Source organism: Mesoplodon densirostris, chromosome X, assembly GCF_025265405.1.
Source record: "Mesoplodon densirostris isolate mMesDen1 chromosome X, mMesDen1 primary haplotype, whole genome shotgun sequence".
In the NCBI taxonomy this organism is placed as follows: Eukaryota; Metazoa; Chordata; class Mammalia; order Artiodactyla; family Ziphiidae; genus Mesoplodon; species Mesoplodon densirostris.
Window position 1 is genome coordinate 42,949,224 of NC_082681.1, and position 15,360 is coordinate 42,964,583.

A 15,360-nucleotide genomic window follows, 5' to 3' on the forward strand; every position below is an offset into this window, starting at 1 on the left:
TTAAGATATAGTCATCAACAGCTCCCCCGACCCCTCCCCCCCACCCCCCACCCCCCACCCCCCATCTGTAGCTAAGTCAGACTCCTAAGGACAGTCTATCTGGTAGAGAGATGTTGAGAGAAGCCACACGCTGGCAGCAACAGCCCCTGCGCTGGGCCAGGCCAGGTGGGCTCTGAGGCCTGCGCTGGGTCTCCCCAGGGCAGACGTGTTCACCAGGTACCTTACCCAGAACGAGCGGGATGATCCCAGATGCTTGTTCCCTAGTGGACTGAGCCGCCCTGCCTGTCAGCGAGGGGCAGGGCACTTTGGGGATGGCTGGTGTGGAGCTACTGGGCCCGGGGGTGAGCGCTCCCCGAGGCTGCCAGCCTGCTGGGCCGGCCACAAACAGCTGAGCGTGGCTGTTTTCTGCAGACCCACTACCCGGGCACAGGCCCTCCGGGGTGGCTCCTGCCGAGTGAGTGTGAGCCCAGGGTGGGCGGGCACGTCTGGACTGTGTGCCCGAGCCTCTCCGCTCGCTCGGCGCTGTGGCCTGCTGCTACTGCCACTGCTCCCCAGAGAGGCACAGGAGCCAAGAGGAGCTCAGGGCCCACGGGCCTCCTGCTTTAGGCCCGCCTCCGTCCGGCTCCCACGATGGAGCAGGAAGTGGACCTGATGTCACGTCTCAGCCCTAGAGAAGAGAGGCAATACAGCTCTGCAGCAGGCGTAGTGACCGGGGTGTGTGGGGGGGGCCTTGGCCCTCACAGTGACGCCCAGAGGCCAGGGAAGGGGTGAGGATACCCAGGGTGGCAGGTGCTGGGAGCCCTCAGGGACTGCCTCAATGCACGGAGCTGTCACTCCCTGGAGACTGAGGGCTCTGGGACCCTGACTGGCCCAGCAGACACCTATACTCACCACAAGATGCAAAGACCACAAAGCTCAAACCTGGGGCCACAGTTGGGGAAGGGGGGCAGGCCCGGGCAGATGGCCTACTTAATAAGGGTTTTTAAGGAGCGGGTGAATGTGCTCATAACAGTCGCTGAAGCGGGGGAGCCCGGTGTGTGACCCGCGGCCACTGCCTGCTGCTGCTGCTTAAGGCTCCGGGCGGTGGACTCCTCGGCTGCGCGCAGCAGGAAGGTGTAGTTCCTCACCACCTCTTCCACCTTGGCCAGCAGCTCTTGGCGCTGGGCCTCAGAGCGCACGATGAACACCAGCCGCACGAACGTCTCAATGAGGCTGCTCAGCACCTGGAAGCTGCCCGTGATGGCCGCCAGCATGTGAGTGGGGCTCTTGTCCACGTTGGCCACACGGCGGCAGGAGGCCCGGAGCTCCTTGAACTTGAGAGCCAGCTCGAGCTTGTACTCAGAGATCTGGGAGACATAGGGCTTGGGGGCGCGGGCCTCGGGGCTGGCCACGCACTGCCGCAGGACCGTCAGCAGCTCGTTGGTGTCCAGCCGGGCGGCCAGGAAGCCGTCAGGCAGGCCGTAGGCATGGGCCCGCAGGGCGTGGATCTTGGCCAGGCTCCCCTCAAAGGTGGACACCCGCAGGTCGATCTCCTGGGTGCGGGAGGCCTCCGGGCTGCTGCAGGTGGCGGCATCCAGCACCTGCAGGGTCCTGCTCACCACGGGCACCACCTGCTCGTCCAGCTTCATGCCGGGCAGGATCTTCATGGGGATGGAGTAGGAGAGCTCGTCCTTGCCGTCGCTGGTGTCATCCGCCATGTCACACTTGCGGTAGTAGAAGCAGTAGCGGATGGAGCAGCACTTGCCGCTCTCGCTGTCCTCGTCCAGCTCCGTGGGCTTCCGGTACACCTCCTCCGGCAGTGAGAACACGGCCATCTGTCTGGGGCCTTTGGTCTCAGGGGCAACGTGGACATAGGAGGGGTCTCCCAGGGTCGGGGATTCCAGCGACTTGCTTTTGGGACCCACGCCTAGGGGGTGGCCTGCCTCTACCTCCTTGGCCTCCCTGGGCAGCATGCCCAGAGGTGGGTGCGGGTAGACATCCGAGGTCAGCGAGGCCCTGTCGCCCTGGTCCAGCTCACTGATGCTGTAGCGGCGCATCAGCTTCCTGTAGTTGGGAGCTCCTAGACACTCGCCCCCCGAGGCACATGTGGTCAGGCATGAAACCCCGCTCTCAGGGTCCGACCGGCACTCTCGGGATTCCAGGCTGGTGGAGCGGATGCGCCGGACACTGGTGGGGCTGCCGAGGCTCAAGCCTGGGCCGGCCTCTGGCTGCCTCTGGGTAGGGGGGACCCTGTCCCTCTCCCTCCCGCCGAGGCCAGGCACCGGCGTCTGGGGGGCCTGAGGCCGGGCCCCCCGGCACATGCGCTTGCAATCACAGCTGCGCCTCTGCTCTCGGGACATGCCGGGCCCCTGCTGCACGGGGCTGCTGCGGAGCTGGCAGCTGCAGCGGCCTGGAGCTGGGGGTTGCAGGTACTCGGTGCCCGACAGCTCCCCCTGGCTTGGTGGCTTGAGAAGTTCCTCAAGGAACTCCAGCTCATACTGCTTCACCTTCTGCAGCTGGGCCTGCCGCTCATCGGTCTCCTTCTTCTGGCGGGTTGGGAAGGTGGCAGAGAATAAGTTGCGGAGCCGGAAAGGACCCCGGGACGATTTGGGTTTGGTGGGGCCTTCGGAGGCCAAGTGGGCTCCATCCAGGGTCGTTTCAATCTTTCTGGAGGGCATGGTGCTCACCTGCCGGCTGGCAGCCTGAGGCCTCAGCGGGCTCTGGCCTCGCGGCGGGCAGCTGGGGCTCTGCAGAACCATGGGGTAGCCGGCTCGGGGGACCAGGCTGGTGTCTTCAAGCTTGCTGCTTTGGGGGGTGCTCTCCAGCTGCCCCTTGTCCCCCTGGCCGGAGATGGTGCCCTGCTTGTGCAGGGAAGGCTTAGCACCCTCAGGCCCGCCCTTGCCTGCCACCTCCCCGGTACCTTGCTTGCCCATTGACTCTCGACTCGCTCGAGAAAGATAGCTTTTGGGAGGGAAACTTTGAATAAGCAGCCTGTCCTCTTGTGAGGAGAGGTGCAGGCTATCAGCTCGGCTGCCTGTGGGTGCTCTGGAGCCGGAAGAGACCTCTGGGCTCAGCTGCGGCTGGGAATTCCGTGAGGCCTCTGGAGCACTGGGACTCATTTTGAACTTAAGATTCTTATTGGCACTGCCGCTCATCATGCTAACTTCTGGCCTTCCCATACTGACCTCTGACCTCCCCATGCTGGCCTCTAACCTCTCCCCACTGTTGGGGGGGCTCCCTAAGGCCCCGCCAGGGGTAGATAGACTCTTAGTATGAACCACCTGCTGTAGGGTGGCCGAGATGATGGCTGGGGTCACACTGCCCTTTGGGTCCAGGATAAGCTTGGGGCTCAACCTGACCTCCTTGGGCAGGCTCTCCCTTAGCTCAGGGACCTGCTCTTCACTGAGGGATGGTGTGGCCACCCTCAGTGACATCTCTAGGCCTGCCCGAGTGTGGCCAGGCCCTTTGTCCTCAGGAACTGGGGACAGCAGGCTCAGATTCTTCTGCTCACTCAGCTGAGGGGACAGTGCTGGGTGCACAGCCAGGGCGTACGTTTGCTCGTGCTGTGGCTGCGCCTCAGACGGGGGCACCTTCCTCCGAGCACCAGGGGTGCCAGGACTCTGGCCTGTGACAGCTGGCTGGAGGGATGGGTTGGGATCTGGACGCCCGAGAGAGTAAGGGGCCGTGAGAACGGCCTGGGCTGCACAGCTCTGGATCCGGAAGGGCAGGTCCTTGCGGGCCAGGAGGCTGTCCTTGTTGAGATGCTGGGCCAGGAAGTAGGTGGTATTCTGGTGTTGCTTCATGGCTGACATCACCTCCGACATGTCCGTGAGCTCCGAAGAGTTGGTTTCGTGGCCCGAGTCCAGCGATGATTCAGGGGTGATTGTGGCCAGCACAATCAGACCTGGAGGGACAGGGATAGGGTCTGCAGCATTTACTCGTGTCAAGTCCTTTCCAACCATATGTAGAGAGTCTATGAGGGTCGAGGTTAGTCAGCAGGATTTCAAGCTGGAAAAAACCAGTCAGGCCTGGGGGGCCTGCAGGGCTGAGGGTGGGAGGTCGGGAGGGGAGGGGACAAAGAAAGGCAAGCTGGGAGAGGGGTGATGAAGGGCTGGAATCCGAAAGAGAAACAAAAGAGTCCTAGAGAAGATTTGGGCAGTTTGATGGCAAATTAACATGCAAATCATAGGCAAAACAATATGCTAATCATCACTATTTTTAGATTCAACAGCTAGGAAATTTTTGTTAATTGTCCTGAAGAGAGCCAGCAAAGAGAGCTCCCTCTCTCTCTGGCCCTCCTCATCTGGCCAGGCCTGCCTACAGTCCCTGCAGCTGAGGCCATTTAGCTGAGCATGGCCTCTCTCTGGCTATCACATGGGCCTCTAGCCTGGGAGCAGCCAGTGCTTGGAGCTCCAGACTCTGAGCAAAGAGAAATGCCAAGCCTGGGGGCCGAACACATGGGGGCTGCCCGACACCAAGGATGCGCTCACATACAGAAAAGGCAGGTACTCGCCCTGGTCAGCGAGGCTCCCTCTGACCCCAATTGCTTCACCCTCTCTGTCCCCACTTGCCCTCGCCTCACAGGCTTTCTCATATGCCTTATTCCTCCCAATTTCCTTCCTGTCACTGTATCACTGACCTCTTTGTTTGAAGGCGTATGTGTGTGGAAGGATGTATGTGTGACTATGGGTGCATGTCTGACATCCGTGTTTGTCTACAAGATGGATGTACGTGGGTCTATAACAGGGAATAGCATGCATGCTGTATAGTTTGCCCACCAAATAATAATAATAGTGGCTACCACTTACTGAGTCCCTACTATGTGCTAGGAAGTGTTTATGTACTTTGCACGAATGACCTCATTTAATCCTCACAACAACCCTACGTGATAGGACTATTGTTCTCAAATCCATTTAAGATGACAAAAGTGAGGCTCAGAGAGGGTTAAGTGCCAAAGCAAAGGTGACACTGAAAGTGTTGAAGAAGCCAGGACTTGGATGCATCTGACTGAGAGCCAAAGCTCTTAGGCGGATAAAGGCCTCAGCCCTGAGCGGTGCGGGCTCCTGGCTCCCCTGATCCCAGGTCCCTAGGTGGTTAGTTGGTCATTTTGTATTTCTTCCAGTCATATGCATGCTGGATGTTCTTTGCCTGTCTTCTATATCTCTCACAATCTTGCTCTGATCCTCCATCCTGGCCTGGCTCCGTAGCTGTCACGGCCCCAATGCCTGGGGTCCATCGGCAAGACATTTCCAAAGCGATGGAATGGTGAGAGCCAGAGCTCTAGTGGGGAGATCTGAGCAGCAGATCCCTGCCGCAGCTTCGTCGCTCCCCCGACCCTACCTGAACTGCCTCTGGCCCATGCACTGCCCTGACACACCACGCTGACTTTGACCTCTGCTTGGGAAGAAGAAATGTCACCTGCTGGGCCTGCCTGGCCAGGAGAAGGAAAGGGAGGCAAGAGGGAGGAGGAACGCGCTGTTACCTGCAGTCTGAGGGGCTGGGGGGTGTGGTCCATCCTCTGAGGCTGCCAGGGCTTCCAGAGCCTGCAGAGTGGACACCAGGGCATCATCTAGCTCCTGGGCATGATCTCGGACTGTCCGGGTCTGCACGCTGTCAATCAGTGTCACCGGAATCTCATCATACAGGAGCCCACGCAGGTGGCGTCCTTGCTCCTGGCTCTGGACGGCCCGGCGCTTGGGGTCCTCTTCATCAGAACTGTTGTCTCGGAAACCAGGAGGTGGGGCAGCAATGGAAGGCAACAGCGAAGTGCTCTCATCTTCCTCCTCTTCCTCCTCCTCACTCCCGGGGGGTGGGAGGGACATCAAGTCTACCATATTGTCACGAGAGGAGCCAGACCTCCCACCTTTGCGAGGGCCCAGATGCTCCTGGAGTTTGGCTTTGCAAGAGTCACAGTAGAAATTCAGGGCTTCAGCCCCAAGGGAATTTTCCAAAGTGTAGGACCGGGCCCTGCTGGCACAAGGCTCATGGTCTAGGCTAGCTGCATCAAAGTCATCAGGGATCACATCATAACCTTGGCCAGAACTCTTGGACGTGGGGTCAGACTTGGTCCGGGGCCTGGTCTCCTCAAAGAAGATTAAGTTCTCATTGACATCTGTCCGGCTTTCCTGATCCTTCCTTTGTTCCCGCATGTGGAGGTAGCAAAAGCTGACAAGCTCAGAGTCGGCAGGCGGGGGCGTGCAGCGGCTCGACTTCCTGGGGCTGGTGCCCATGCTGCCCACATAACTACTCTCCTTTTTCCCCAGGTGGCCCCCAGTGACAGGGCGGTGGGCGCTGTGCATGTAATCTAAACCCAGAAAGAGAATCAACACATGAGCCCTGGTGCTGAGGACTGTGGCTGAGTTTCCTTGGAGTCTTGGGCCTGGGTCTCTGGTGCCCAGTTGGGTGGTAGGTACTGAGAGGGAGCATTATCTGGCTGCTAGAGAGGAGGGGAAGGGGCAGCCATGCTGCTGCTGGCCCTGAAAGTAAAGTGAGTAGAATCAAATGGCCTGGGCTGCTAATAGCCCCATCACCGGTGAAATGGGAAAAGGCATGGGCTGGGGTGGGGGTGAACACCTTGGTATCTGGGCACAGCTGGACACTTACACGGGTATGTCTGGTCTGAGAGTCAGCTCTAGGGTGAGGTTTGTTTTATGTCCCCCCTGGAACTGTCCCTGTCTCAAACCCCACTCTATTCAGAATCTGTCCCACCCCCAGTGCTCTGTTACACTCGTGTTATGCTGGATCTCTTGAGGCAGAAGGAAATGAATCTGACAAGTTAGTAGTGGTTCAGTGGGCAAGTGTAAAATAGGCTAGTACAATCCCAAGAGTGTGTATTTCAAAGAGGATTTTCGATGGAGGGACCCTAAAAGAATAGAGCTCGGGCTCCCCTGGTGGCCCAGCGGTTGAGAGTCCGCCTGCCGATGCAGGGGACACGAGTTCATGCCCCGGTCCGGGAGGATCCCACATGCCGCGGAGCGGCTGAGCCCATGAGCCGTGGCCGCTGAGCCTGTGCGTCCGGAGCCTGTGCTCTGCAATGGGGGAGGCCACAGCAGTGAGAGGCCCGTGTACAGCAAAAAAAAAAAAAAAAAAAAAAAAAAAAAAAAGAAAGAATAGAGCTCTACTAGTAAAATTTAGTGCATCTGAATGTGTAAAGCATATGAGGGATACGCTGGGATGTGGGAGGAGGGTGGGGGGGAGCATTTTTGTCAATTCCTCAAATCATAGCATTTCTCTGTATTCATACAGGGCTAGCCTGCCTGCTCTACATACATGTAGCAAAATGTTCTAGTCAACAGTTTTAAACAATGGTAAGTGTGTGCATCTGAGAATTATCCATAACAAATGCTTTCTTTCTGGTTTCTCTCTTTTAGTCTGTTTTGGGGACCCCTTCCCATGTTATCTGTGAGAATATACTCAGACAATGCCAATTCCCTTTGCTATCAGCAGACAGACAGACAGATGGCAGGCATTAACTTAGGCTAAGGTCATACACATGATCCTATTTAATCCTCACAACAACCCAGTGAGGTAGGTGCTATCATTATCCCCATTTTACACACAAAGAAACTGATCCATTCGTTTTGTGACTTACACAAGGTCACATGAGTTGTAAATGGCAGTATGGATTCTTTTTTAATTTTTTTTTGGCCATGCCACGTGGCTTGTGGGGTCTTACTTTCCTGACCAGGGATTGAACCTGGGCCCTTGGCAGTGAAAGCACAGAGTCGTAATCACTGGACCACCAGGGAATGCCCTGGCAGTCTGGATATGAGCCCAGGTTTGAGGGTCTACAAAGCCCATGTTTTTTTTTTTTTTTCTTAAACATCTTTATTGCAGTATAATTGCTGAAACACACCACATGCTTTCGGCCTTAAGTAATAACAAGGTGAAATAAGAAATTAACCAAGTGCAAAACTTGCTGTCTTTCAAGTGAATTTTAGGGCTTTGATTTATTGTTTATGAAGGAAGTAGGCACTACTTCCTCAGAAGACAAGAATCAGCATTTGTAGAAGATAAAAGGGAGCCAGGTGCCTATTTTTGGATTCATTTGTAAAGCTGTGTGGGCGAGTGTAAAAAAAAAAAAAAACAACGGAGAAAAACAAGCGCAACCATACCCTGGGGGCCTTTCTCTCATTTCCTAGGTTATATACAGTGTATTTTTTTTGAAATATGCATTCTTTGTTTTTACATCTTTATTGGAGTATAATTGCTTTACAATGGTGTGTTAGTTTCTGCTTTATAACAAAGTGAATCAGTTATACATATACATATGTTCCCATATCTCTTCCCTCTTGCATCTCCCTCCCTCCCACGCTCCCTATCTCACCCCTCTAGCGTGGTCACAAAGCACCAAGCTGATCTCCCTGTGCTATGCGGCCGCTTCCCACTAGCCATCTATTTTACGTTTGGTAGTGTATATATGTCCATGCCACTCTCTCACTTTGTCCCAGCTTACCCCTCCCCCTCCCCGTATCCTCAAGTCCATTCTCTAGTAGGTCTGTGTCTTTACTCCCGTCTTGCCCCTAGGTTCTTCATGACCATTTTTTTTAGATTCCATATATATGTGTTAGCATACGGTATTTGTTTTTCTCTTTCTGACTTGCTTCACTCTGTATGACAGACTCTAGGTCCATCCACCTCACTACAAATAACTCAATTTCGTTTCTTTTTATGCAAAGCCCATGTTTTTTAACCATTACCCCATAGTTCATCATGGTTCTCAAGATGCTGGGAAAAAAATCTCAAATGCCCTTCAAATTCCAGCTGGACAGGGTCAATGTGTCAGTGTTGCTTTTCATTAGTGCTTACAGCCATCACAAAAGCATGGTGCTGTCACTTAACAATAGCGCCCTGAAATACACGAAGCAAAACCTGACTGAATTGAAAGGAGAAATACACAAGTCGAATTGAAAGGAGAAATACACAAGTCAACGGCAACAGTTGGAGACTTCAATACCCTACTTTCAATAATGGATAGAACAACTAGGCAGAAGATCAACAAGGAAATAGAGGACCTGAACAGCACTATAAACCAATTAGACCTAATAGAAATCTATAGAATATGTCACCTAACAGTAGCAGAATATACATTCAGCTTAAGTACACCTGAAACATTCTCCAGGACAGACCATATGTTAGGTCATAAAATAGACCTCAATGAATTTAAAAGGAATGAAATCATATAACGTATGTTTTTTGAGCACAACAGAATTAAATTAGAAATTAATAACAAGGAAATTTGGGAAATTCATATATGCGTGGAAATTAAATAAAACATTCCTAAATAACCAATGGGTCAAAAGAGGAATCAAAGGAAATTCAAAAATACTTGGACATGAATGAAAATGAAGACAGTATATGAAAACTTATGAGATCTAACTAATGTAGGGTTTAGAGGGAAATTTATAAACACCTACATTTAAAAAAGAAGAAGGATTTCACATCAATTACCTGACCTTCCACCTTACAAAACTTGAAAAAGAAGAGCGAACTATGGGAATTCCCTGGTGGTCCAGTGCTTAGGACTCCACGCTCTCAGTGCTGTGGCTCAGGTGCAAGCCCTGGTCAGGGAACTAAGATCCTGCATGCCACACAGCACAGCCAAAAACAAAGCACAACAAAACAAAGCAAACAAAAAACAAACTAAACCTAAAACAAAACAGGCAGAAGGAAAGAAATAATAAAGTATAGAGGATACAAAAATGGAGAAAAATCGACGAAACTAAAAGTTGGTTCTTTGAAAAAATCAATAATAATAACAAACCTTTAACTGTACAGACCAGGCAAAAAAGAAAAGATTCAAATTACTAAAATCAGGAATGAAAGAAGGGACATCACTGCTGACTCTACAGGTATGGAATCATTTATAAGGTGAATATTTTGAATAAACTTATGCCAACAAATTAGATAACCTGAGATAAAAGGACAAATTCCTAGAAATACACAAATTACCAAAACTGACTTAAGAAGACAGAAAATCTGAATAGGCCAATAACAGGAAGATAAACTGAATTAGTAATTAACTCTCCCCAAATCAATCAGGTCAGTCAGTCAGTCAGTCCAGGCCCAAATGGCTTCACTGGTGAATTTTGTCAAATGCTCAAAGAAGCATTTATAGTAATTTTTCAAAAACCCTTCCAAGAAATAGAAAAGGAAGGGATACTTCTCAACTCATTTTGTGATGCCATAACTTGCTACCATAACCAGAAAAAGACATCACAAGAAAACTACAGACCAATATTTCTTATGAATTTAGATACAAAATATAATATAGATCTCAACAAAATACTAGCAATCTGAATCCAGAAACATATACCAAGAATTATACACCATGACCAAGTGGGATTTACTGCAGGAATGCAAGGTTGATTTAACATCCAAAAATCAATTAATGTAATACACCATGTTAATAGAACAGAGGACAAAAGCCACATGATCATCTCAATAGACACAGAAAAATCACTTGACAAAGTCCAACACCTTTCATGATAAAACTCGACAAAATGGAACTTCCTCAACACGATAAAGGTTAACTATAAGAAAACCTAAGCTGGGCTTCCCTGGTGGTGCAGTGGTTAAGAATCCACCTGCCAATGCAGGGACATGGGTTCAAGCCCTGGTCCGGGAAGATCCCACATGCCGCAGAGCAACTAAACCCGTGTGCCACAACTACTGAGCCTGCACTCTAGAGCCTGCAAGCCACAACTATTGAACCCGTGTGCCACAACTACTGAAGCCCATGCACCTAGAGACCATGCTCCGCAACAAGAGAAGCCACCACAATGAGAAGCCTGTGCACCTCAACGAAGAGTAGCCCCCGCTCACCGCAACTAGAGAAAGGCCGCACGCAGCAACGAAGACCCAAAACAGCCATAAATAAATAAACAAACAAACAAGTAAATAAAAACAAAGCTAACATCATACTTGATGGTGAAAGACTGAAAGCTTTCCCTCTAAAATAAGGAAAAGTCCAGAATTTCCATTTTCACCACTTCTATTCAACACCATACTTGGATTTCTAGCCAGGACAATTAGACAGTAAAATGAAATACAGTCATCCAGACTGGAAAGGAAGAAGTAAAACTATCTCTATTTGTAGATGACATGATCTTATATAAAGAAAAATCCCAAGGAATCCACTAATAAGCTATTAGAACTAATAATCTCAGCAAGGTTACAGGATAAAAGCTTAATATACAAAAATCAATTGTATTTTTATGCACTAGCAATAAACAATCTAATAGTAAAATTAGGAAACAATTCTATTTATAATAACATCAAAAAGAATAAAATACTTAGGTATAAATTTAATAAAAGAAGTACAAGACTTGTATACTGGAAACTACAAAACATTTGTGAAAAAAATTGAAGAAGATTTAAATAAATGGAAAGACACTCTATGTTCATGGACTGGAAGACTTAATATGGCTAAGATGGCAATACTTCCCAAATTGATCTACAGATTCAACACAGTCCCTATCAGAATCCCAGCTGACTTTGTAGAAACTGATAAGCTAATTCAAAAATTCACATGGAGTCACAAGAGACCCAGAATAACCAAAACAATCTTAAAAAGAAGAACAAAGTAGGAGGACTCATACTTCCCAATTTTAAAACTTAACTACGAAGCAATGGTAATCAAAATTGTGGTACTGGCATAAGGCTTAGACATTATAGGTTATATGGAATAGAACTGAGAGTCCAGAAATAAACTCTCTTTTATGGTCAAATAGCCCAATTTAAAAATGTGCAAAGGATTTGAATAGATATTTCACCAAAAAAGATATGCAAATGGCCGATAAGCACACGAAAAGATGCTCAACATCACTAATTATTATGGAAATGCAAATCAAAACTACAGTGAGATACCACTTCACATCCGCTACAATGGATATAATAAAAAAGATGAACAATACAAGTGTTGGCAAGGATATGTTGAAATTGTAACCCTCCAACATTTCTGATGGGAATGTAAAATGATGCAGTCACTTTGGAAAACAGTTTGGCAGTTTCTCAAAATTAAACATAGAACAGCAATCTTACTTCTAGATATAAATACCCAATAGGAATGAAAAAATGCTTCCCTACAAAAACTTGTACATCAATGTTTATAACATCATTATTTATAATAGCCAAAAGGTGGAAACAACCCAAATGTCCATCAGCTGATGAATGGATAAACAAAATGTGGTCTATCCATACAAAGGAATATTATTAGTCAACAAAAAGAAATGAAGTACTGATACATGCTACAACATGGATGACCCTTGAAACATTATGCTAAGTGAAAAAACCAAGCTACAAAAAGACCATATATTATATGATTCCATTTATACAAAATGTCCAGAATAGGCAAAGCTATAGAGACAGAAAAGTCAATTAGTGGTTGCTTAGGGCTGGGTGGTGATTTGGGGGTGGGGGAATGGGGAATGAGTGCTAATGGGTACGGAGTTTGTTTTAGAAGGGGTGAAAACATTCTAAAACTAAGTTGTGGCAAGGGACTTCCCTGGTGGCTCAGTGGCTGAGAATCTGCCTGCCAATGCAGGGGACATGGGTTCGAGATCTGGTCTGGGAAGATCCCACATGCCACGGAGCAACTAAGCCCGTGCACCACAACTACTGAGCCTGCGCTCTGGAGCCAGAGAGCCACAGCTACTGAAGCCCGTGCACCTAGAGCCCATGCTCCGCAACAAGAGAAGCCACTACAGTGAGAAGCCTGCGCACTGCAATGAACTGCAATGCCGCAACTAGAGAAGGCCTGCGACCCAACACAGCGAAAAATAAACACATAAATAAATTTATTAAAAAAATTGTGGCAAGGATTGTACAACTCTGTGAATATATTAAATACACTCAAAAACACTGAGTTGTGAGCTTTAAATGGGTGAATTTTATGGCTTAGAAATTATGTCTAAATAAAGTTCTTTATTTAAAAAAAAAGCACAGCCCTGGGTACACAATGAACTCCCAATCATTATAAAAAGAGCAAAAATGTGCTCTGTACTTGAAAGGACCTTATGGGGTTTATCTCACATGATCCTGTCAATCCCTCATGAGGTAGGAACTATTATTATCCTCATGGTCACACAGCTGGGATATGGCAGAGCAGGGACTGGAACCCAAGTCTTTCTGATTTCAGATCCCAACCCCTGCTGTTTTCCATAAACCATGTTGCCTCTCTATACAGTCAATGTAACCACATTGAGTGGGTTCAATTTAGATCACAGTGGCTGTATCTAGGGAACTCTGGGTCATCTGGAGGAGTAGTATGTAATGACCTCTGTGCCTTAGGTAAGAAGTGCTCTAGGGGAGCACTGAGCCAGGAGCACAAACTATCAGTTCAGGAAGTCTCTACCCACAGGCACTGTCCATGGGTCCTGGCCATGTACCCGTGCTAACTCCCTGTGACACAGCTGAACAATCAGCATAGCCAGCCTGGCAATAAGCTGCCATCAGAGGTGGCTCCCAGGGGCATGTCCAATAAGCAGGTGGTGACTTCTCTCCGACAAGATCTAGAAGTCTGAAGGTGGCTTCCCTCCCTGCAAGATGGAAACATCTCCCGACATCAGGTTATCAAGGCCAGGTGATGCACAGCCTGCCACTCGGTACTGTGATTTGCAGATCCAAGGAGCAGCATGGGGCTGTGTGGAGGAGAAAATGTGCCTGGAAAAGCCCAAATCTCCTCTGGACAGGTTAGAAATGCCAGTAAAGCCAGGTGCGGTAGGCTGATGGCTGGGACAGCGTGCCTCTCAGATTGTGAATCTGCTGTAAATTGCTCATCAGCTTTCCCCAGGAGGGATGCCCTAGTCTGTGGCTGTGTACTCAACCACTCGGAAGGCTGACTTAAAAGGAATGCTTGCAAAGAAACAGGACGGTGATCCAAGTAGATCAGCATATATATATGCTCAAATATATATCTCACACATACACACACGCACACACACATACACACAGCACGATGTTGACCCAACCAGCTTTCTATTACTTGGCCTTGCTGTATTCTACAGTCCGATGATCATTACTGGTTATAATGACCTAGAAGACTTGGAATACATTCATGTTCTTTCTGAATCATCATTAAAAAAAAAAAGAGTCTGTAATGTTCAGTCTAGCTTTAGCACTCTGCATGTTGTGGAGTTTTAACTTCATGCAAATCAGTAAGCCATGCATGGGCTATGTAGTAGCCCTTAACCAGAATATTCAATTCACTAGACCAAACTGTTTTCTAACCATGGGAGAAAATGTAGAGTGCGTTCCTCCAACTGTGGTCCCAGTTGGGGCCCCCAAAGCCTTATTTTCCTGGATTTCCCCAGGACACAAGCGAATTCAAGGCTGGAGAGATGGTAGCTGCCTCTGGACTTCCCACCAGTGGTACAGCTGGAGAACTGGTATTTGTCTGAGCCTTTCTCAAGCCCAGGTGTTGTTCTGTTGTGTCAGCTGAATTTCCCTTAAATAAATGCAAATGTACTTGCTGCATTGACATTATCCCTTTAATCATCTGTCCATATTCCCCCACTAGACTGTAAGCTTGGTGAGGGCAAGGACCACATCTGTTACTCATGGCTCTATCCACAATGCCTGGCACATAATGAATACTCGAGAAGTAGTTGCTGGGTGAATAAATGAAATACCTACTGTGGGGAAACTACTGATAAAGCCTAAGAGGTAATCCCTTCCTTCCCACTTCCCCCTTTTCCTTTTGTTTTCTCGGCCTCAAAGGAGAGGTGATGCTTTCCTTTTTCCACTTGTGGGTTTAACAGCATCCTTTTGGCCCAGCCAGCTGAGCACTGAGTTGGCTAGCTGGCAGCCAGCAGCTGCAGAGGAACGAGAGTAGAGGGCCAGCCAGAGAGACCAGGCCGAGTAGGCTGGAGTTTTGGCCCCCGAGGGAAAAGCCCAGCTGAGGTTGGCAGGATTCCTGTTCCCTATAGGCCTTTGCTAAACAACAGTTAGCACTGGGGCTTCTGTTTTGAAATGAAAGTGCGGGCCAATGGAGGAAACCCATCTCACTTTGTACCAGGGACTGATGGCCCCTCACTGTAGCCTGGGCAGAGGTCTCCTCAGCGGTGCTGCTTGCTGTCCCCCTTGCCCATCCTTAGGGCCATGGGATAAGATGTGCATACCAGCCCCCGAGAAGCGGAGCTGTGCGGCTCACCCTGTCCCACTGGCCAAGAGCACTGGGTGGCTGCTGTTGAACCCAGCATCTAACAGTCCCAAATGCCACACATCTGGGCCCCAAGCGTGGACTCAGGGCCTTGGGGAAGTGAAGCACTGCAAACAGCAGGGACACCACTGTTGTCCATGTGGCTCCTGTATGGACAGAGAAGCCTTGTGCTACAGGCAGCCTGAGCCCCCATCACTCTGCAGGCCCAAGGGGGCTCTCAG

General features: G+C 49.6%; 1 protein-coding gene across 1 annotated transcript in view; it reads right to left on the reverse strand.

Annotated features, from left to right (window-relative positions):
- Nucleotides 1-965: 965 nt before the first annotated feature.
- Nucleotides 966-15,360, reverse strand: part of FRMPD3 (FERM and PDZ domain containing 3) — a 57,503-nt gene continuing 43,108 nt past the window's right edge. Inside the window, exons 13-14 of the mRNA XM_060087941.1 lie at nt 5,462-6,283; nt 966-3,883 (exon numbers count right to left, since the gene is read on the reverse strand). Coding sequence (XP_059943924.1) covers nt 966-3,883; nt 5,462-6,283 — 3,740 coding nt within the window. The remainder of the gene's footprint in view (nt 3,884-5,461; nt 6,284-15,360) is intronic.